Consider the following 23,609-nt stretch of genomic DNA (forward strand, 5'->3'; position numbering starts at 1 on the left):
TGTTCTGTCCAAGCTGGATGGACCTCATAGCCTTGTCAAAAATCACTTGACTATAGTTGTAAGGATCTATTTCACAGTTTTCAGTTCAGTTCCATTTGTCATTCTGTCTGTTTTTACCACTATTGCTAAGTAATATTTTTAAAGTCAGGAAGTAAGAGTCCTCCAACTTAGTTTTTTTTTTTAAGACATTTTGGCTATTTGGGACTGCTCACACTTTCAGATAAATCTGATAAATTGGTTTTTAATTTTTGCAAAAAACACTGTTTTGGGATTGTGTTAAATCTGGCAATCAGTTTGCATACAATTGACATCTTAATGATAGCCTTCCAATCCATGAACATGAAATGTCCTTCCATTTATCTAAGTCTTCTTCAGTTTCTCTTAAAGATGTTTTGTAGTTTTCTGAATACAGATAGTTTATGTCCTTGGTTAAGTTTATTGCTAAATATTTGAATGCTTTAGTCACTATAATAAATGGAATTTTTCCTTTTTCCTTATTTCCTCCACAGATTGAACATCAGTAGTATATAGAAACACTATTGATTTTTGCATATTAATATTGTATCACACAACTTTATTATTTTATTATTTTGCTATTTGTTAATTCTATTAGCGTTTTCGTTGATTTTATAGGATTTTCCAAATAAAGGATCATGCTATCAGTGAATAGTGAAAGTTTTACTTCTTCCTTTCCTATTCAAATGCATTGTATTTCATTATTTTGCCTAATTGCTCTAGCTAGAACTTCTAGCACAATATTGAATAATAAGGTGACAGTGGGCATTCTTGTTTTATACTCAGTTGGAAAGTTTTCAGTCTTTCACCTTACAATGTTAGCTGTAAGTTTTTCATATGTGCCCTTTACCATATTGAGAAAACTTCCTTCTATTCCTAAATTTTGGAGTGTTTTTATCAATAAAGTTTTGTTTATTTTGTCAAATGCCTTTTCTGCATCAATAGAAAGGATCATATGATTTTTCTTCTTCAATTTATTGATGTTTGTTACACTAATTATTTTCTTGTGTATTTTTTTTTAAAGCCTGTGATAAAACCCACTTGATCATTGTATATAATTCTTTTAATATACATTTGGATTCAGTTTGAAAGTATTTTGTTGAGGATTTTTGCATCTATATTCATTAGAGTTATTGGTTTTAAATTTCTTTTTCTTTCTTTTTTTTTGGGGGGGGGGAGTATCTTTATCCCGTATGTATTATGGTTATGGTGATGTTGGCTTCATATATTCTTGTTCAATTTTTTGGTTACTACTTGTGTGAAATATCTTTTTCCAACCTTACACTTTTAACCTGGTTGTGTTCTTCTGTCTAAGGTGAGCTTCTTTTGGACAACATGTAGAGGGATGGTAATTTTTTATGCATTCTACAAGTCTATGTCTTTTGATTGGAGAGTTCAAATCAATAACATTCAATGTTATTATTGTAAATGTTATTATTGATCCATGTTGACATTTGGTTTTCTCTTTCCATATCATACTTTTGTCTAGATTTTTATCCTTTAATTTACCCTTTCTAGTAATCTTCATTTCTATACTCTTTTCCAAGTCTCTCACCCTTGTTTGTTTGTTTGTTTTCCTTTCAGACTACAGCACTCACTTTAATTTCTTTTGTAATTCTGGTCTTACGGCAACATAGTCTATCCTTTTTTTTTTGCCTATGAAGACTATGAACTCACCCTTGTTTTTTGAAGGACAGTTTTCCTGGATACAAACTTCTTGGCTGGCAGTTTTCCTTTATCAGTACCTTGAAAACGTCATACTATTTTCTTCTCTCCTCCATTGCTTCTGATAAGAGGTCAAACCTTAATCTCACTGAGATTCCTTTTTTTTTTTTTTTTTTTTAATGCTTTGCTTTTCTCTTGCTTTCATAATCTTCTCTTTATCTCTTGTCATTCCGTATAGTATATATCTAGGGTAGATCTGTTTGGATTTATTCTGTTTGGGGTGCATTGTCTTGCTTGGCTAGTCATATTTATGTATTTCCTAAGGATTGGAAAGTTTCTGGTAATTATTCCTTCAAATATTCTTTCTGCTACTTTTCCATTTTGTTCTCCTTCTGGGACACTGATAGTGTATATATTTTTGTGTTTCGCATTGTCATTCAATTCCCTGAGACACTGTTCCATTTTTTCCATTTTCTTCTTTTTCTGCTCTCCTGTCTTTTCCAGCTCAGATGCTCTGTGTTATTAGAAGTCACTAATTCTGTGTTTGAGCAATTTCAATCTGCTCTTATGTGCCTCTACCCTATATTTTTTAAAGTTCTTTTTTTTAAGATTTGTTTTTTATTTATTTCTCTCCCCTTCCCCCAAGTTGTCTGCTCACTGTGTCAATTTGCCGTGTGTTCTTCTGTGGCCGCGTCTATCCTAATCAGCGGCACGGAGAATCTGTTTCTTTTTGTTGAATCATCTTGTTGTGTCAGCTCTCCATGTGTGCAGCGCCATTCTTGGGCAGGCTGCACTTTCTTTCACCCTGGGTGGCTCTCCTTACCAGCGCACTCCTTGTGCATGGGACTCCCGTACATGGAGGACACCCCTACATGGAGTGCACTCCTTACCCGCATCAGCACTGCGCATGGGCCAGCTGCACATGGGTCAAGGAGGCCTGGGGTTTGAACCGCGGACCTCCCACGTGATAGGTAGATGCCCTATCCATTGGGGCAAGTCTACTTCCCCTACAGCCCTTCTGTCTTTCATTTCCATAAGGTCATTTACTTTTCTTTGCAGGCTTTTAATTTGTTTTTTAAGTTCACCTAGTGTTTCCTTCATTTCCTCTTTTTATTTAGTCATATTTTCATTCAATCATTTAAGTTGGTTTAGGAGAGTTGTGTGATTGTATTTGATTAATTGCCTTAAATCTTGTATCTCTTCAGGATATTTGGTTTGTTCCTTTGGCTGGGCCATTGTTTCCTGTTTCTTAGTATGGCTTATAATATTTTGTGATCTAGGCATTTAATAATTTGGAATATTTACTCTGACAGCTATTTTTCTCTCTTTTTTTTTTTTACAACTCTTCTTTTGCTATTTGGTTCAACTTAACTTTGGCCTAGTTTGAATGACCAAAATCATACCAGGTACTCATTAATTGGGCATAGATTTTCTCCCAGATGTTAGAGAATGTAGAGACCCAACTGCAGCTTTTGCCCATGCAATTTCCAGACCAGCTAGCAGATGGTGCACTTTGGCACTCCGTTCCATGGAGTTATTTCTCTTTCCGTTATTCTTTGTTTGCTCTAGCCAGAGCTGAGATTTAAAGCAGGTTCTACTAGCCAAATTCAATGAAAAAATGCCCCCCAACTTCCCCTCCCTTGTCCTTTGTATCAGCTGATAGGGAGGAAGGGGTCTTTTCCCCTCAGTCACCTTTGAGGGGTTTTACCTCAGCTTAGTATCTTGGTGTTGGGGGAAGGGAGCCCATCCAAGTAGCTGGGAGATTTAGTAATTCAGAAATTGTTGTTTTTTGTTGTTGTTGTTCACACAATTTCCAGGTGAGCCAACAGATGGCACTCATTGGTGCCCTTTTCCACAGAGATGTTTCAAATTCCTTTCACTGTGTTTTGGTCTGGCCAGAACTGAGACAAAAAGTAGGCTCTTTAGACTTAATTCACTGAAGAAAAAACCCCACCTCTCCCTCCCTTTTCCCTTGTTTCAGTTGACAGGTTGGAAGATGTCTTCCTCTCTGTCAACTGCAGTGAGCCAGGAGATTTTCCAGCTTAATATAATGGGGGTGGGTAGGGTAGCCCTTCTTGGCTACCATGGGGGTTTGTTAACTCATGTTTGTTGTTGCAGGTTCTTCCTCTCTTTGTCCCTCATCATCTTGGGAGTTGTGAAACACAGTCTTGGTCTGTCAATCCCAAAACATTTGCTTCAGTCAGCTTTTGGCTCTTTCTCCATTTTGTTTTAATTTATTAAAGTGTATCACTCATACACAAACATACATAAACAATAAGTGTATACTAATAGTTGTGAAATTACAAATTAAATGTGTATAACACCATACAGGACTTTCATTCCTCACCCTACCAACAACACTTTACATTGTTGTTAAACATTTTCAACTAATGTTTAAAGCTCATTGTCAAAATATTACTACTAACCAAAGTATTTTCGCCCAACACACCCTATTATTATTATCTATATATCATTTATATAAATGATATAAATGATATCATTTATCATTTATAAGAGAGAAATGATAAATGCCATCACAGGGCCAGCCTCTGTGGCATGTGCATCCTCTATACATTTCCACACTTTTACAGTAAAGGTAATTAAAACTGCTACATATATTAAACATGATTAGTCCATCTCAGTTCTCCTCTTATCTCCTTTAAGAAACTATCACTTATCACCAAGTCTTAAAGATATTTTCCTACAATTTCTTTTAGGAGCTTTATGGTTCTTTTTTTTATTCTTAAGTTTTTGATCCGTTTAGAGTTAATTGTTGGATAAGATGTGAGTTAGGGGTCCTCTTTCTTCCTTTGGCTATGGATATCAAGTTTTTTCACCACCATTTCTTGAATATAGTGTTCTGCCTGAGATGTGTGTTTGACAGGCAAAAATCACTTGACCATACATGTGAGGGTCTGTTTCTGAACCATCCTTTTGGTTCCATTGGTCTATGTGTCTTTCTTTATGCCAGTACCTTTACCACTATAGCTAGGTAGTCTCATTCAAAGTCTGGAGATGAGAGTTTGCTTTTCCTTTTTAAGATGTTTCTGGCTGTTCAGGGCCCCTTACCCTTCCAAATAAGTTTGATAATAGTGTTATAAATTAACAAAAAAATACTGGTGGTCTTTTTATTAAGATTGTATTGAATCTGTATATCAATTTGAGTAGAATTGACATCTTAATGATCTTTAGTCTTCCAATCCATGAGCATTGAATGTTCTTCCAGTTTAGACCTTTTTTATTTTTTTTTTAACGTTCTGAATACCAGTGCTTCACATTATTGGTTAAATTTCTTCCTGACTATTTGAATTTTATCTGTCATACTTTGTTTTCACCACTGCTTTGACACTTTTAGTTACTTTTATTGATGTAATCTTCATTTCTAGACTTTCTTCCAGGCCTCTCTCTCCTGTGTTTTCTTTTAAGGCTCAAGTACACCCTTTACTATTTCCTGACAATCTGGTATCTTGGTTAGAAATTCTCTCAGTTTCTCTTTATCTGTGAATATGCTAAACTTACCCCCGTTTTTTAAAGACAATCTTGCTGGATATAAGATTCTTGGTTGGAAGTTTTTCTCTTGTAGTATCTTAAATAAATCATACCGCTGTCTTTTTGCCTCCATGGTTTCTGGTGAGAAATCAGCACTTAATCTTATTGGGTATCCCTTATATGTAATGCATTACTTTTCTCTTGTTGTTCTCAGAATTCTCTCTTTTTTCTTTGACATTTGACATTCTGATTTGTATGTCTTCAACTTGGTCTACTCAGATATATTTGGATGGGAGTACATTGTTTTTCTTGGACATGGATTTCTATGTCCTGCAATCAGGTTGGGAAATTTTCTACCATTATTTCTTTAAGTATTTCTTCTGCACCTTTTCCCTTTTTTTCTCCTTCTGGGACACCCATGACACATATGCTTGCATGTCTTTTGCTGTCATTTAGTTTCCAGACATGTTGTTCAATTTTTCTTATTCTTTTCTTCATCTATTCTTTTGTATGTTCATTTTCAGGGGCCATTTCTTCAAGCTGACCAATCCTCTCTTCCGCCTCCTCAAATCTATTATATGAGTCCAATGATTTTTAGAATTTCATTTATTGCAACTTTTATTCCCATAAGATCTGCTATTTTTCTATGTATGCTTTCAAATTCTTCTTTTTGCTCATCCAATGTCTTCTTAATATCCTTAATGTCTTTAGCCATCTCACTGAATTTATTAAGGAGATTTGCTTGAACATATGTGATTAGTTATCTCAACTCCTTTATGTCACCTGGGGTCTTATCCTTTTCCTTTAACTGGGCCATATCTTCCTGTTTCTTGGTGTGGGTTGTAATTTTTTGTTGGTGTCTTGGCATCTGGATTACTAGAATATTTATTCTGAGTGCAGTTTTTCTCTTTAATCTAGAGCTTCCTGCCCTTTCTCCCTAGCTGGTTGTGCTGTAGGAACCAAGGATGTCGTTGGTATTGTTAGCTGTGGAGGCTCAAGCTGCTGTCATTGCACCATGACCTGATGAAGCTTCTCCCAACTTGCTCCTTTGCCAGGGGTAGGGACAGTCACAGCTGTAGGAATAATCCCATTGATGCTTGGCTAGACTGTCATTGCCCACAGAGCCTGATGACGTTTCACACCTCCTTCTTCCCTGCCTGGGGCAGGAATAGAGTTGCAGGTGTGGCAGTAATCTAAGCTGTGGATGTCCAAGATCACTGCAGTTGCCCCATTAGACTTCTGATTATTCAGTCTGTGCCATCCAAATATACCTGCCATTACCTGGATAGTCTGGTGCAGGGTCCACCAGTCTCCTCCCTGCCAGCAGTGGAGTTGAAGCCTAGGCTATGGCTGCAGGCCAGTCTGGGTGAAAGAAGCCAGTCCCTACCATCACTGTGATTTTTGGTCAGCCTGACACTACCAGCCTCTTTCTTACCTAGACAGTTTCATACTTAAGCTGTTCTTAGGGTTATGCTTTAGCTAGCAGGCTTTACTAATCAGTAGCTGTAATTGGTGGTCAACCATCTCTTCCTTCCGTGTTTGTGGCAAATGGAACCTTAAATTCCAGCCACAGAATAGCTTCTGGAGCAGCCTGTGCTGCCAAAATAGGATAATCACTCGCCTCCATGGCTTTGCTGGTAATTTCCCAGAGAGATTGGCACAGATCCCCCTAGCTTCCTCCCTGCCAGAGGTGGGGCTGGGACCTAGGCTAGAGCTGCAAACTGATTTGGAAGCCAGTCCCTACCAGCACTGTGATTTTCAGTTCATCCCACTTCCCATCATGCCTGGTATGGAATCAAGAAGGCAGCTGCCAGCCTCTTTCTGACTTGGACAGGTTTAAACTTTAGCTGTTCTTAGGATTATACTTTAGCCTGCTGAATTTACTCAAAAGTAGCAGAGTTGGTGCCCAACTGTCTCTTCCTCCTCCATTTTTGGGAAGTAGAGCTTTCAATTCCAGCCATAGAACAGCTCCCACAGTGCCTTCAGTGGAGGATGGGCACTGGCCTCTGTTGTGTGGAGTACTCTGCTTATGAATCTTCTCTGCGGATGGGCAGTCTTCTCTTTCCATTCCTTCAAGTATGTTGCAGGATGCTCTTCTGGTCTCCTGGAGGCCCCAAACAGGTGCTTCAGCTGGCTAACTGCCCTGTAGCAGAAGCGACTCCAGGAGCTCCTTACTCTGCCACCATCGTGCTGGTTGTCTCCATTTTTTTGTGAGAGACCTGAGCTTTGCTTGCCTAATCTGATGCCATCTTCCCACAATTCCCCTAGTAATTTTTAATTCCAAATTATTGGAATACATATCGATTCCATATTGGTCTAAGTTCAGTAATACTTGACTGTACTAAAAGTAGTTTAAAATAAATTGATGGATAGTTAAGATGTGCTGGAATTCAATTAATTTTAGATATATATTATCTTTACAAAAATAATATTGTAAATGAAGTTTACCAAAAGTCAGAAATTACATCTGTGATCATTAAGGAGAGATTTATCTTAAAACAACAATATTTGATATATGTTAATGACTTGCCAAAACATACTCTAATGCAATTAAGAGATAATGGAGAAGTAATAGTGAAGTTCTAAAAGAACGGGACAAGGCAGTGATAGAGTGGTGGAAGATTAGATGATGGCAGAATAATAAAAAAAACAACTAGAAGTAGGATGGCAGAGAAGTGGGGGAGGAAGAGAATTCCAAACTAATAACTGTAGAGTGCTATAAAAAATGCAATTTGGAATTGGCTATTGAGAAATGATACCTTGGAACCCTGAATGTCTTAATGAAATGTATAACTATAACAAGATGAAGGTAAATTGTAGGAAAGCGGAGATGTAACAGAAGAAATAGAAATCCTTGTAGCATATTCCAAGGTTGAGGACTTCAGGCAGCTGAATATTAATTTATCAATCAATAGATTTTCTGATGTAAATGTTCTTGAAATGACATGCTTAGATGCTGGTAAGAGTAAGATTTTTGTTTCAAATAATAATCTTAAATGGATATAACCTATATTGAAAAAAGTTCACAAAAAGAAGTCAAAATATAAATAAATTAATGTATCAGAGTTTCACTGTGAATTTTTTGAACAGAGGAACCTAGACACTTTTGTCAACTCAAAGAACATATGGAAAGGAAAGACTTTAATTGGGTGCATTAGCATAAGTGAAAAAGGAGAGAGAATGAATTTACCTGAGAAATGGATGGTTCCACTCACTCCATTTCAGCAGACAAGGAGGAAATTATGAGTGAAATATATAAGAATTACTTTATATTGAAAGACAAGTTATTAGGACAAGAAATCTTATTATGATTTCTCACAGTGTTAAATTATTTTAAAAAATTTACTGCACGTTATGTTATTATTCTTAAAAATAAAAATTGATTCGTGATCAGATTTGACCCAAATTAGGCTCCCAATATTTCTCTGTTTCACCTATTACACTGCTTCATGGGTTGCCTTCAATATAAAATTCATGGAGATTTGTTTCATTGTTTATGTAAGTACGTTGACATGTAGAAGTACTGGGACACCTTAGATATTTTACTGTATTACATGTATTCAAACAGATTATAGCAAATTATCCTTATTTTAAATCATAACACACTGTTGGGAATGAGTGATATGGCAAATAGTTTGAACAGTTCTTATGGTACACTTAGTACTCACTGTATTAAAGAGGAAATCAATGGAGTGATTTTTCAACACCAGAAAACAGTGGTCTAAAAATCTAAAACCATGCTCTCTCATGACTCCTGCACTGTGTGGAAGCCTAGGATGGAATTGTACAAACAAATGCTCAGATAATAACAAAAGCAGGGATTGTGGTGATGGAAAACAATGATCAGGAGTTCTGATGGAGAAACACAATATGTGAAAATGGACTTTCTGAGTAGACAAACCCAGTTTTGAATGCCTGCTCATTCACTTAGATTTCTGTGGGTTAACAGGTCCATGAACCTTTTATTGATCCCTTATTTTCCTTTTAATATTGGATATGTTACTTGCCAATTTATAGAGTTACAGTGAGAATTAAAATATGTAATCTGTGAATATTATAAGCTACATGTAACATTCTAAATGCATTGAAATGTTTGTACTTTCCAATAGTTGATTATGATATTTAGGCTAAGAAAGGATAAATATAAACCACATAGACCTAAAATAATTTTAGGCAGATAAGGAGGGAGACAGGGAAACAGAGAGAGAGAGTAAAAGAGAAAAAGAGAAAGAAGAATACAATATTAAAATAAAGAGTACATATTAATAGTTGCAAGGAGGAGATATATTTAGCTAATAAGAAGATAGAAATTAGAAAGAGGAATTCTTCGAAGAGAATTTCCAAATAGAATCTGTATCAAAGGGTATAGTGTATGTTTATGGAGTGGGTGTGACTCAGTGGTTTGAGCATCTGCTTGTCATGTACAAGGTCCCAGGTTCAATAGTCATTACATTCTAAAAAACAAATAGCCATAGTGTGCAATTAAACATACAAACAATTTTCCTGCTAGTGGGCAGATACATAATTATCACCACACATAAAATTTTGATAGACAAAATAGCAGCCTCATATTTTTTTTCAGATGGTGGTTTGTCATCAACTAATGATGTGTTTAAATATACAGAATATGGCTAACCAGTCAATATGTATAGAAATTACCTGTATTAACTCAATTATTCTTCCAGGCAAATTTTGATCTACAATACATCCAATATACAGGTATCAGTGATAAAATTTTAAACAAACATGGATACAAACACTAAAAATTAGTTTTATTACTACCTATGCACTGAAAATAAAATATACAAACACAGGAATGAAAGGATTGTAAGGCAACACTGTGCTATTTCCAAATAAACAATGGGAACTACATAGTTTATAAGTACGTGTTGATAAGCTTATGTGTGTTCATTTCTTTCTTCATGTTGGTTCCTTATGCTGTTTAGAGATTATATACTTTTCCTCTCTCTGTCCAAAGCAAATTACCTAAAGACACCCAACTCTACTGTGGAGAATGAATTCCTCCTTACAAGATTTTCTGATGTATAAGTACAGAATCTTTCATGCCATGCTATTCCTTCTGATGTACTTGAAAACCCTCATGGGGAACTTTCTCATTGTAACAGTAACCACCCTTGAGAAGAAACTTCACACCCCCATGTATTTCTTAGACATGTTTTACATTTCCACTATTGTCCCCAAGTCCTGTGCCAACTTTATCACTGACAACAGGAACATATCAGTGGCTGATATTCATGGTCTTTTTTTGTGGATTTGTGGAGGTGATACTCTTCACCTCCATGACCCATGACCACTATGTGGCCATCTTCCAGCCTCTCCACTACCCCACTACTCCACTACTCTCATGAACCCTCATGTCTGTGTCCAGGTGACTTTGGCCTCAGTACTCAGTGGTCTGGCTTACTCAGGGTTCCACACTGGCAACACCTTTCAACTGCCCTTTTGTCAGTCCAATGTGGTCCATCAGTTCTTCTGTGATATACCCTCTCTACTGAAACTCTTGCTCTGACACCTTCACAATGAAATTTCATTTTTTTTCTCTACACTGCTGATTGTTAGTAGCTACTTTGCCTTTATTACCAGGTCATATGTTTATATATTTTCTACTGTGGCTTAAGTTTCCAACCAGGGGAGAGCAAGGAAAGGCATTTTCTACCTGTGTCCCTCATATCCTAGTGCTGTCAGTCATTCTCAGTTCTGGTGCTGCAGTGTATATGAAGCCAACCTCCATTTCAAGCACAATTCAGGACATGATCAATTCTGTATTCTATTCTATAGTCCTTCCTTTCTCGAATACTATTATACATAGTCTCAGAAACAAACAAATGAAAGAGGCTGTGATTAAAACTATGAAGGGAATGCTGTATTCAAGAAAATGATAAGACTGTTCTTTCAGGACAATCCCACTATGATTAGGTGAGTTTTAAAGTGCTTTAATATTACTTTCTTGCCTATTTCCAACTTTTGGTAACCTGACTTGATTTCTAAAGGATTATCTTTTTCTTATGTGTCAGCCTGGAAAGAGTGCAAACATATTTTATTTTGAGGATTTCCTGCAATAATGCACATACTCTGATGCCTGAAACATTACTGTTAAAGCATCTTATCTTTTGTTAAATATTTTTGCAATTATTCTCCTTTTAATCTACATTGTCTTTGAATAGATTGACAATATATTACTTTGCCTGATAAATTTGTGCTGTTAAAGACTGAATCATATATTCAATTGTATATTTAAATTATTCTTAAAAAGGCAATTTCATCTGGGTGAGAGTGTAAACTACAATGCAAACCACTATCCATGTGGTGCAGTAGTGCTCCAAAATATATTCACCAAATGCAAAGACTGTGCCACGATGATGAAAGAGGTTGTTGATGTGGGAGGAGTCGGGGGTGGGTGCTATGTGGGGACCTCATTAAAAAAATAAAGACAAAAAAATAAAAAGAAAAAATAAAAGAGGTACTGGGAACTGAACCTGGGATCTTCCATATGGGAAGCAGGTACTTAACTGCTCGAGCCACATCCTTTCCCCAAGGGTCATTTTTTTTCAGTCTAAAGTACTACCTTTTGCATTGTTTGCAGGGCAATTAATAGTGACAGAATCTCTCAGCTTTTGTTTATCTGGGAATGTCTTAATCTTGCCCTTTTTTGAAAGACGGTCTCACCAGATATAAAATTCTTGGTTGGCAGTTTTTTCCATTCAGCACTTAAAATATTTTGTCCCTTGGCCTTCTTGCTTCCATGGTTTCTGATAAGAAATTGGTGCCTAATCCTGTTTGTATTGCTGTGTACATAACACGTTGCTTTCCTCTTGCAGCTTTCAGAACTCTATTCCTGCCCTTGGCTTTTAGCAGTTTGACTATTCTGTGCCTGGGTATGGTTCTCTTCAGGTTTATTCTTTTTTGGGTGCTTTGGGCTTATTGATTGTGCATAGTCATGTCTTTCATTAAATTTGGGAGGTTTTCTGCCATTATTTCTTGTAATATTTTTTCTGCCCCTTTCTTTTCCTTCTAGCACTACTACCACACATATATTGGTACTCTTGATGGTCTCTGAGGCTCTGTTCATGTTTTGTTCTTTATTTTTTCTTTCTGCCTTTTGGTCTGAATCATTTCAGTTGTCTTATCTTCGAGTTAATTGGTTCTTTTGCCAGCTGTAAATTGCTTGTATTAGTCAGCTAAAGAGGTGCTGAAGCAAAATACCAGAATTTGGTTGGTCTTTGTAAAGGGTATTTATTTGGGGCAGGAGCTTACAGACACCAGGCTGTAAAGCGTAAGTTAATTACCTCCCCAAAGGCTATTTTCACATGTTGGAGCAAGATGGCTGCCGATATCTGCCAAGGTTCAGGCTTCCTGGGTTCCTCTGGGATCGTATCCTCAGTTTTCTTCACAAGGTCAGCTGTAGACTATAAAGTGAATGGCTCTGTCTCTCTCCCTGGAGTTTCTGCTGTGTTTGAGGAACTGTCTCTATTCCTCTGTGTTCTTCTCCTAGCTTAGGTCCTCTCTTCCTGGGGCTTGCTTCTCTTTCCTCTGTGTGCTTAATTCCTGGGGCTCCAGCTTAAGACTTTAGCATCAAACTCCAGTATCAGAAAATCCTTGCATCAAAAGCTCCAACTCTGTCTTTTGCCATGCCTTTTATCTGTGAGTCCCCACCCACCAAAGGGTCAGGACTCGATGCCCTAATGACGTGGCCCAGTCAAAGCCCTAACCATAACTCAATCATACCCAGTAATAGACCAGATTACAAACATAAGCTAGTATCTATTTTTGGAATTCATAACTATATCAAACTGCTACACTGCTGTTAAAACCCTCAAAGGGAATTTTTCATTTCATTTATTATGGTCTTCAACTTGAGTATTTATTTGGTTCCTTTTAAATATTTCTTTTTCTTATGTTTCTCATATTTTTCACTCATCATTTTCCTGGTATCTTTCAGTCTTTCTCTGTGTTTTCCTTTATCTTGATAATTATTGAAAATTACTTTTTAAAAATCTTTGATATGTCCAAAGTCTGTTTTTCTTTTATTATTGGTTTCTGAATTTTTGTGTTGTTCCTTTGGGTCACCATCATTTCGTGTTTTTGGTTTTTTGTCTTGTAATCTTTTTTTGGTACACTGTCCTTTTTGTATTTTAAAGTGTTAACTCTGACATTTAGTACTTTTAGCTGTCAGCTCCTTAGGTTTGTATCTAGCTAGTGATTAGACATTTCCTTGAATGCCAGAAGCTCAGAAAAAACACACAAAAATTCAAAAACTTCCAACTGTCTTTGCAAATTGACTTTGCACTGGCTGGTGCAGTCCTTTAGAGTTTAGTCCCCTCATTAAGAAGTTCATCTCCAGGACAATGTGAAGTACAGGGTTCTCTCTATCTTCTCTGAACCTTTGTTCTGAATTTGTGCTTGATTGAGGCCTTAGAAATTCTCTCTTTTACAGGAATTAGAAGGCTCTGTCTACTCATAGTAAATAGACTTTCCTTCCCCTTCTGGGTGCTGTATTGTTGTGTTAAAGCAGGCACTCCTATGTCACAGGCCACTTTGACCTAATTGTTTCTTACACTGATTTAGCTGTCTGTAAACTTACCTGCAGGCAAGTCCTAGGAGGGGTAGCTAGAGAAGAGTTTCCTTGTCCAGTCTTTCAGGTTGCTACCTTAAAATTGGCACCTACATGCAGGCACCACAGTATGAACGTAGGGGTTACTCTGCTTTCTCTGGAGCTGGACCAGGAAAGCCAATGGGAAAATAGTCTGGCTGCATACCATGCTGGGGAGGGCTGGGAAAGTGCCAGCAAGGATGCCATAGCTTCTTGTATCATTTTTAAAACTGCTTTTTCTTGATTTAGTACTCATTCAGCTACTGCAACCCTTTAACTGTGTTGTGGAGTTTTGAGGATGATGGCTCTGCCAGTTCTTGCTAATTGTTCATAGATTCTGTTGGGACACACTACCCTGGAGTGTCTTTGTACCACCATCTTTGTCCTCTGGAAGCTACTCTGACCAATACTGTTTTTGGCTCTCCCACTCCGCCCCCGAGATGGCTGCCTCATTGTCTCCGCTTGTTGTTTGTTCATTTTGTTTGCTTGTCTTCTTTAGGAAGCACTGGGAACCGAAACTGGGACCTCCCATGTGAGAGGTGGGTGCCCAACTGCTTGAGCCACATCCCCTCCCCTGATCAATACTGTTTTGATATAAAATAAAGTTAGATATTTCCTTGAGTGACTTGTAAATTAGCTTTAAAGGCAATTTGAAAATAAAATATTAATGAAATTGTTCATATTCCCCATAGGAACAAATTCTAAACATGTAATTTATTTGTATGCCTGAGTTTTTAAAACAATAATTAAAAACAGTTCTCATTACCTTATAATTTTGCCTTATAGTTTTCTATAAGGTACAGTTATTGAAAGGAATAACTGTTTTAGTATAGTAAACCTTGAGTTAGATGTAAACTATAGCCATGAAGTTTGGTCTTTGAATATTTCAAAAGCTATTTCACTAGACACTGTTCTCTTCGTATTTTTTATCACTTAGAAGTAAAACTTTACATTTTTTTTTTTGGCTTACAAAATCTGGGTAGCAAATTGGTTGAAGTCGTTGTAGAACTAGCCAGGTTGCAAGGCTGCTACTTAGAGTGCACAACTCCAAGGGGTAGTATTTACTAGGTATTAATGGTACTTCTGGAGTTGTACAATGTGTGGCCCTGATGTGTTGCTTTAGTGCCTTTTTATTTGTGACTATTTTCAAAATTATACAGTGCCTTGGAGCTTCGTCTGTCATTGTGATCCTCTGCTTAAGGTGTTTGCCTGGACAAAAATTGTACCTTTCTGTAATGATCTACTTTCTTTTAGGAATCTTTATACTCGCCTCATGGAATTCTGGAATTTCATGGAATTCAATTTGAAAATGACAACTTTAGTTAAGCTTACTTATTTTAAATTATATACTATCTGTTTTATTCATTTTTTTAGTATAGTATATGCCTGCTTGGTGAATTTAGTGCTTGTTTTCTGTAAAACATCCAAAATAGTCTTCTATTTTCTTTGAGATACCCAAAAGTAATGTGTTAATATTTAAATTTAAAATACTGGTTATTTTAGTTTATGACAGGCTGCTGATGCAAAGTACCGGAAATGAGTTTATAAAGGGAATTTATTTGGGTTAAAAGCTTATAGTTCTGAGGCTGTGAAGTATCAAATCATGGCGCTTTCTCACCAAAGTCAGCTACTATTGATCCTGTTGTCCAGCCACATTGCAAAGCATAATGGCCACCAATCTCTGCCCTCCCCTCAGAATCTACCATCTCCTGGGGCTCAGCTGTGGCAACCAGGCATAGTGATTGTCCCTCCCTGGGCCTCCTCCATCAGTCTTGTCTGCTCTCCTTTCTTCCTGAGTTTTCAGTTGCAAGCTATCAGGCAAATGGCTCATCTCTCACTGGGCCTCAGCTCTTTGAGCCCCTCAGGGTCTACTCTTCTGTAGCTCAGCTGTGGGCAGAATTAGAGTCTTTTCTCTCACATGGCAGGAGAAAGTAGGGTGGCTTCCTTTTCTTGTGTCTCTATTTTTATAGACCCAGCAAGAGGAGGGAAACTCAACCAGAGTCACGCCTCACTGATGTCCATTTGAAAGATTCTCAAACCCGCAGGAATGGATTAGTTCACAAACATAATCTTTCTCTTTTTAGGATTCATAATATAATTTCAAACTGCCCACTGGTTCTTGGAAAGAAAGACTTTTGGATACTAGGATTTTGAATTCATTTTCAGCTATTAAAATCCAGTATGTGCTTATATTTTATAAGGAGACTTTTTTTTCTTTTAATGTAAGATCATCTTTTTTTTTTGGCAGAATACTGTTAATGATCTAACAGTCCATCGGGCAACTCCTGAAGATCTGGTAAGTTTAATATCAAAAAAATAATTTGCTTAATATTTTTTTGATATTTGGTTTCTAACCTTCAGAATAGAAACCATAGGCAGTTCCTGGAAGTAGTTCAGTTATATTTAATCTTGTTTATGTACATATAAAATTTTCAAAAGCATATCTTCTCAATTCCCTGATTTTAGCTAGGTATGTTATACTAGTGAGGGTTCTCAAGAGAAACAGAATGGGAGATCTATGTCTATGTATCTATCTATGTATCTTATCTGTCTATGTAAGCATTAAGACATTTATTATAGGAATTGGCTTGCACGACCGTAGGGATTGGCAAATCTGAATTCTGTATGGCAGGCTGCAATTTGGGAACTCAGTTGTGATGTTGAATTCCCCAGGAGAATTCCCAAGTTGGGAACTCTGGTGAAGGTAAAGATTAGTTTCCCAGGTGAAGCTGGCGAGGCCTTCATCTGATTGGATGAAGAGATTCCAATGAGGGGAATCCTCTCATTGCTGAAGGCAATCTCTTTGTTAATTGTATGTAGATTTAATCAGCCATAGATGCAGTTAATTGGTCAATGATTTAAATCCATGAAATCCTCACAGTAACAATCAGCCCGTTCTTTGCTTAACCAAACTGATACCATAAGGTAGCCAAGTTGACGCAGAAGTTAAACACATGTATCAAATAAGCATGTATTAGAATTTCATTAGATGATGGAGTTTATTTACAGTTTGAAATCTTTCTAGTTCAGTATTGCCCTATATGTGTCTATCCATCTTTCCCTATCCTTTATCTATGTATTGGCTATCATCTATCACTCTACATCTTTAGATCTTTGTCTTCTGTCATCCATCATCTGTATCTATGTCATTATTTCTTCCTTACATAAACACACTGGTCTAGTCAATTTAGTAATATGCCAAGATGTGAAATTCCCACCTTTGAGCCCTTAGTCATGCTATTTTCATTCTGTTTTCCTTATTTGCAGTGGTTTCCTTTCCTATGTCCTTACCTATCTGTATCTTACCTTGCTTCCTTATCTCAGTTCAAGTCCCACTTTTAATTTTAATTTCTGCCATAGGTTTTTTTAAAAATAAGAGTTTTATTAAGATAGAATTCACATACCATAAAATGCATCCTTTTCATATGTTCAGTACTGTGACTTTTAGTATATTCAACAGAATTGTACAACCATCATCTCTAATTCTAGAACATTTTCATCACCCTGAAAGGAAACTGCGTAACCGTTGTTAGCAGTCATTCCCCATTCTCACATACCCCCAGCCCCTGGCAACCACTAATCTACTTCCTGTCTCTATGGATTTGACTGTTTTGAACTTTCATTATGAGTGAAATCATATAATATATGGCCTTTTATGTCTGACTTTTTAAACTTAGCATAATGGCTTCAAATTTTATTCATGCTGTAGCACGGGTCAGTACTTCATTACTTTTTATTGCCAAAAAAGATAACGTTTTATGGATATACCATATTTTGTTTATTCGGCAGTTGATGGACATTTGGGATATTTCCATTTTTGGCTGTTGTGAATAATGTTGCTATGGACATTTGTATACAATGATTAGATCCAATTGAGTGGAAATGTTTCATTTCTCACTGGTGTATACCTTGGTAGAATTGCTGGATCATAATGTAACTCTATATTCAGTATTCTGAGAAACTGCCAAACTGTTTTCCAAAGTATCCATACCGTTTTATAATCTCACTAGAAATGTATAAGAATTCCAATTTCTCTACCTCCTTGGTAACATTTGTTATTGTCATTTTGGTTTTAGTCATCCTAGTGGGTATAAAGTTGTTTCTTGTGGTTTTGATTTGCAATTTCCTTGGTTACTAATGATATTGATTATTTTTATGTGCTTATTCGTCATTTATATATCTTTTTTGGAGAAATACCTATTTTAATTCATTAACAGTTGTATTAATTAGCCAAAAGGGGTTCTGATGCCAAGTACCAGAAATCTGTTGGCTTTTTATAAAAGGATATTTATTTGGGGTAAAAGTTTACAGTTACAAGGCCCTAAAAAGTCCAACTCAAGGTTACTTCCTTACCAAACTCTATTGCCACATGTTGAAGCAGGATGGTAGACGACACATGTGGACACCTGTGAGGGTTCAGCCTTCCTCTTCTATCTTTAGGCTCCATGGGTCCAGCTTCTTATGATCTCAACTGTAGGTTGGCATAGGGCTGGTCTCTTTCAGGGGCTCATTTCTTTCCAGGCTCATCTGCTGTGTTCTCTTCATAGGGTCAACTGTAAACTCTCAGGTGAATGGCTCATCTCTCTTCCTGGGGTCTCAGCCATGTCTATGGAGCTGTCTCTCTTCCTTTGTGTATCTGATTCTGTGTGTCTCCTTGAGTGAATGTCCGTTTATATAGCCCACCAAAGGGGTGGCGACTTAACCCTGCATGCCCTAATGACATGGTTGAATCAAGCCCTAATCTTAACATAATCATGTAAATGTAAAACCTTTGAATTTAATATAATTGAAGGGTATCACGGTCCAGAGAAACAGACCAGTTTACAAACCTAATCAGTATCTCATTTTGGAATTCACAAATGATCTCAAACTGCCACACCCATTTTAAAAATTGGGTCGTCTTTTTTATTTTCTAGATACAAGTCTCTTACGAGATGTATAATTTGCAGTATTTTCTCCAATTTCGTGGGCCATCTTCCCACTTTTTTGATAGGATCCTTTGCAGCACAAAAGTTTTTAATGTTGGTCGAGTCCAATTTACCTAACTTTTCTTTGTTTACCTGTGCTTTTTATTATGTATCTAACAAAACCATTGCCTAAGCCATGGTCACAAAAATTTGCTCTTATGTTTTCTTCTAAGAATCTCGTAGTTTTAGCTCTTATATTTAAATCTATATAATTTATTTTGAGTTGATTTTTGTATGTCTGGTGAGTTAGGGATCTGTAGCAGTTTGGTGTTGTTTATGAATTCCAAAAATAGATAGTATTATGTTTGTACATTGGTCTGTTCCTCTGGATATATTAGATTGTATTTGATTCAGATGTTTCATTCTCACTTGGTTAAATTATGATTAAGGCTTTGATTGGGCCACATCAGTAGGATGTTGGGTCCCCGGCCCCTTGGTGGGTAGGGACTCAAAGAGAAAATGACATGGCAAAGGAGGAAGTTAGAGTTTAATGCTAAAGCCCTAGAAAGTAAATACATAGAGAAGCAAATATATGAGGAAAGAGAGGGCTCCATTAGACACATCAGAGGCCCGGGGAACAGAGATGAGCCATTTGCCTGATAGTCTGCAGCTGGCCTTGTGGAGAGAACAGAGCACCTGAGCCCAGAGAGGAATGAGCCCCAGGAGAGAGATGAAACTTATCCCAGCCCTGATATTGGAAGAAGCTGGGACCACAGAGTTTAGGAGGAAGAGGAAGGCTGAACTCTTGCAGATGTCGGCAGCCATTTTGCTCCAACACGTGGCAACAGACTTAGGTGAGGAAAGTAACTTATGCTTTATGGTCTTGTGACTGTAAGCTTCTACCCCAGATAAATATCCTTTATAAAAGCCCAACAGATTTCTGGTACTTTGCATTAGCACCCCTTTGGCTGACTAATACAGGATCCAGTTAGATTCATTTTTTTAAAATTTATTTCCCTTCCCTCCCCGCCACAGTTGTCTGTTCTCTGTGTCCATTCACTGTGTGCTCTTCTGTGACCACTTCTATCCTTATCAGCGGCACCAGGAATCTGTGTTTCTTTTTGTTGCCAAGTCTGCTTCCCTCATTTTCATAGAGATGTCTAAGAGTCCCAGCACCATTTGCTGAAGACGATTCTTTCCCTGTTGAATTGTCTTGACATTGATGTTAAAACTCAACTGATGATACATGTAAGGGTTTATTTGATTTATGTTACATTGATTTATGTATCTATCCTTATGCCAATACCACTATCTTGATTTCTGTAGCTTTGTAGTAAGTTTCAAGTCTACCTTTTAAAACTGCCCAACTGTTGGTATCTCCTCTAAACAGTTGCACTTACTAACTACATAAGGCATTGAAGATATGGTATTTAAGGCATGGAAGAACAGTAAATGCAGGGTTCCCATTATCTGAATAGGCAACTTCTTTATTCCTGAAAGAATATAATATTTTTTTCTCCAATATAGGTACGTCGTCATGAAATACACAAATCCAAGAATCGAGCATTAGTACACTGGGAACTCCAAGAAAAAGCTTTGAAGAAAAAATGGAGGAAACAGAAACCAGAAGCTTCTAATCTTGAGAAAAAGAGATTGGCTATCATGAAGGAGGTAATGCTAAACTGCAATATCTTTTAAGTTAGAAAGAGAAGAAAGAAAGAATTTTCTCTCCCCCTCACTCCCCAATTTGGTTTACATTGGAGAGATTCTGATAATTAGTGTTGACTTCCAAAAAAAAGAACAGTGACAATTGAGAGTCTAGTATGGTGGTCTGAATTCCTGTTCCTCAGCTTACTAGCTTTGAGGCTTTATATGAGTTATTTAACTTTCAAGTCTTAATTTTCTCATCTTTAAAATAGGAGTAATATTACTTACTGATTGTGTTGTTATGAGATGTTAGAGATATAATATATATGATTAGCACAGTCCTTGTCACATAGTCAGTGCCTTACATATATAAGTTGCTGTAATTATTTTTCTTGGTTCAGTAGCTATGGTTTCAGATCACTTTGGAAAAAAATGTTAGTAAGTCACTTGTATTTGACTCATCCTTTGCCAGATGTAGAGTGTTTTGGATAAGTAATCAGATGTTGTATAGCAATAAACAACATTGAAAATAAGAATAAAGTACAACAAATTAACTTTTATTAGGGCTAGAATCAAGAGAGAAGAAACATGCCGAGTGTATTGTTGCACCTTGTTCAGCATTGAAGTTTATGGTTCGTGGCTGTCTGGGTGACCTTCTGGGCAGTTTTAAATCATACTCTTTCTTTCTTTTGAGAATTCATTCAATTTCTTAGTAAAATCATTTGTATAATCATAAAGAAGAATTATATTTCCCAAATAACTGCTTAGTTCTTCACTGATAAAAATATTTGGTACTTTTGGACAAGTCATGTACATTTATATGTTAGGTGGTAATTCTTGGTGAAAGGCCTAAGAACACATCTGCAACTAGGAAGACAGGCAGCCCCCAGTGTTCATCAGATCGTGAGCTTTTGTTTCTTTTCCCTAGTGATATCTGCTAGTGCCCTGAATTTCTTAGACAAGTAATATATATGGTAAAAGTAGGGGGTTGAAAGGACAGTGATAATAGAGATGAGTGAAGTTTCTTCTTTCTGTGGTGCTGCTTACTTAGGCTCTAGCGAAGTGGTTCTCTATGCTGATTATACTTTTAGAATCAGTAAGGTTGAAATCTTTTTGTGTGTGTGGTTTAATGTATTTTAATAGCAAATTTACAGGAACAGCACAGAAGACAGATAACATTAAAAACATGTACTTGCATGTTGGACGACTCAGAAAAGTATAGTGAATGGATGGAATCTACTGTATGATAAAAATGCTAAAACACCATTTAGTTGCCATCAATAGGAAATTTACTTGTTTTAAAAAAATCTAGGCGGTGGACTTGGCCCAGTGGTTTGGGCTTCCATCTACCATATGGTAGGTCCATGGTTCAAACCCTGGGCCTCCTTGACCCGTGTGGAGCTGGCCCGTGCGCAGTGCTGATGCACGCAAGGAGTGCCCTGCCATGTAGGGGTGTCCCCTGCATAGGGGAGCCCCACGCACAAGGAGTGCGCCCCGTAAGGAGAGCCGCCCAGCGCGAAAGAAAGTGCAGCCTGCCCAGGAATGGTGCCGCACACATGGAGAGCTGGCACAACAAGATGACGCAACAAAAAGAAACACAGATTCTCATGCCGCTGACAGTAACAGAAACGGACAGAGAAGACGCAGCAAATAGACACAGAGAACAGACAACCAGGTTTGGGGGGGGGAAGGGGAGAGAAATAAATAAATAAATAAATCTTAAAAAAAAAAAATCCAAATGTTGGCATTGTCCAGATAAATTTAACAGGTTTATTTATAATTGTTATAAAGTTGAACTGTTGAAACTTATTCACTGAAACATTTGACTTGCATTAATGCTTTATGTCCCTGCATTTATATTAAAAATTCACACACAAATGAAAGTGGAAAAACTGCCAGTATCTGATATCTCTCCCCTATTTTTCCATTCACAGTCATATACTTAGGTACCTTTTGACCCCATGGGGAAAAAAAAAATCTACTGTTCAGAACTATCAATATCAGGAAGAAGAGAAAAAAAAATTTTTTTTTCCCCAAAATGAAATGTTTCTCATCCTAGTAGATTCTTAAGTATGTTCTCTACATATGCAGCATTGTAGCTGGGAAATCCTTTTTTAAAAATACTATACCTAGGTCCCATACCCAGAGATTCTGATTTAGTTTTCTGGAGTGTGACCCCAGTATGTATATTTTTTAGAACCTTTGTATGCAATTTTAATGTGCTACCAGGTTTATGAACCTTTGTTTTTTCTGAGATTCAGGTGTTTCCATTTAATGATATATCTTGGTTATTGTCCCATGTCAGTACTTAGAAATGTGCCTCTTTCTTTTTAATGACCAGATAGTATATAGATAGATATAATTTATTTATCCTGTCCTTTAATGGTAGGCATTTAGTTGTGTATTGGAGTACAACTTAAACCTCTGGGGCAGGGAGGGGAAATGACCCCAAAATATAGTGGTTTAAACAAAATAGAAATGTACTTCTCTTCTATGAAACAGTTCTTAGGTAAGTGGTGGGTGGTATGTTACTCTGCCATCCTTCATTACATGACTCCCATCCCTGAGTACAAGATGGCTGCTCCAGCTTTCTCACTTACATCTCAGCCAGCAGAAAGCGGGAAAGAGTGCATGCTAGTTCTTTTTAGTTACCATTCAGAAGTTCTGGCTCATATCTGACTGGCCAGAACTTTATTACATGGCCTCTCCCACTTGCAAGAGTGGTTGGGAAATCTAGCTACATACTTGGCTAAAACTTAGGAGTTCTGCTGTTAAAGGAAGAAAGGAAAGAAAGGATATTTGATGCTGTCCACAGATTTTTTCCTCTCTTGCCACTACCAGTCATGCAATTAATATCCTTGAATATATTTTTGTGTACATGTATAAGTACATTTTGTAGGATAAATTCTTAGAAGTGGAATTATTGAATCAAAGAATATGTGCATCTGTTATCTCAGTGTTACTGTTTTTGTAATATCTTTGTTTAAGGCCATATGATGAGACCAAAGGAAGAAGCCCTCTTAGACAGATAGGCTTAATTTGTATTTTAGAGCAACAGGACCCATCCCTCTAAAGCTGGAGAGTCTGGGGTCCTAAATTAATGTAAATTACGAGACAAGTTCTTTGGCCAGTAGAATCTTAGATTTCATTGGCTGTATAATGCATCCAAGTTTTGGGAGTCAGAGAGGGTCTTTCACAAAGATTTTATAAATTCCAAAATTATAATAACTTCCCAGGTATCTCTGGAATTTCCTAATTCCTCCTGGTTTTTATTA

General features: G+C 37.0%; 1 protein-coding gene across 6 annotated transcripts in view; it reads left to right on the plus strand.

The window, feature by feature from the left end:
- Window positions 1–23,609, plus strand: part of SPICE1 (spindle and centriole associated protein 1) — a 97,509-nt gene that overhangs the window by 15,806 nt on the left and 58,094 nt on the right. For all 6 annotated transcript variants that reach the window (XR_009185568.1, XR_009185567.1, XM_058295838.2 and 3 more), the window contains 2 exons: window positions 16,029–16,076; window positions 20,215–20,358. Coding sequence is in view for 4 of the 6 variants with exons in the window: in XM_058295838.2 (XP_058151821.1) it covers window positions 16,029–16,076; window positions 20,215–20,358 (192 nt within the window). In the remaining 2 variants the exon portion in view is untranslated. The remainder of the gene's footprint in view (window positions 1–16,028; window positions 16,077–20,214; window positions 20,359–23,609) is intronic.

Source organism: Dasypus novemcinctus, chromosome 4 (genome assembly GCF_030445035.2).
Source record: "Dasypus novemcinctus isolate mDasNov1 chromosome 4, mDasNov1.1.hap2, whole genome shotgun sequence".
Classification (NCBI taxonomy): domain Eukaryota; kingdom Metazoa; phylum Chordata; class Mammalia; order Cingulata; family Dasypodidae; genus Dasypus; species Dasypus novemcinctus.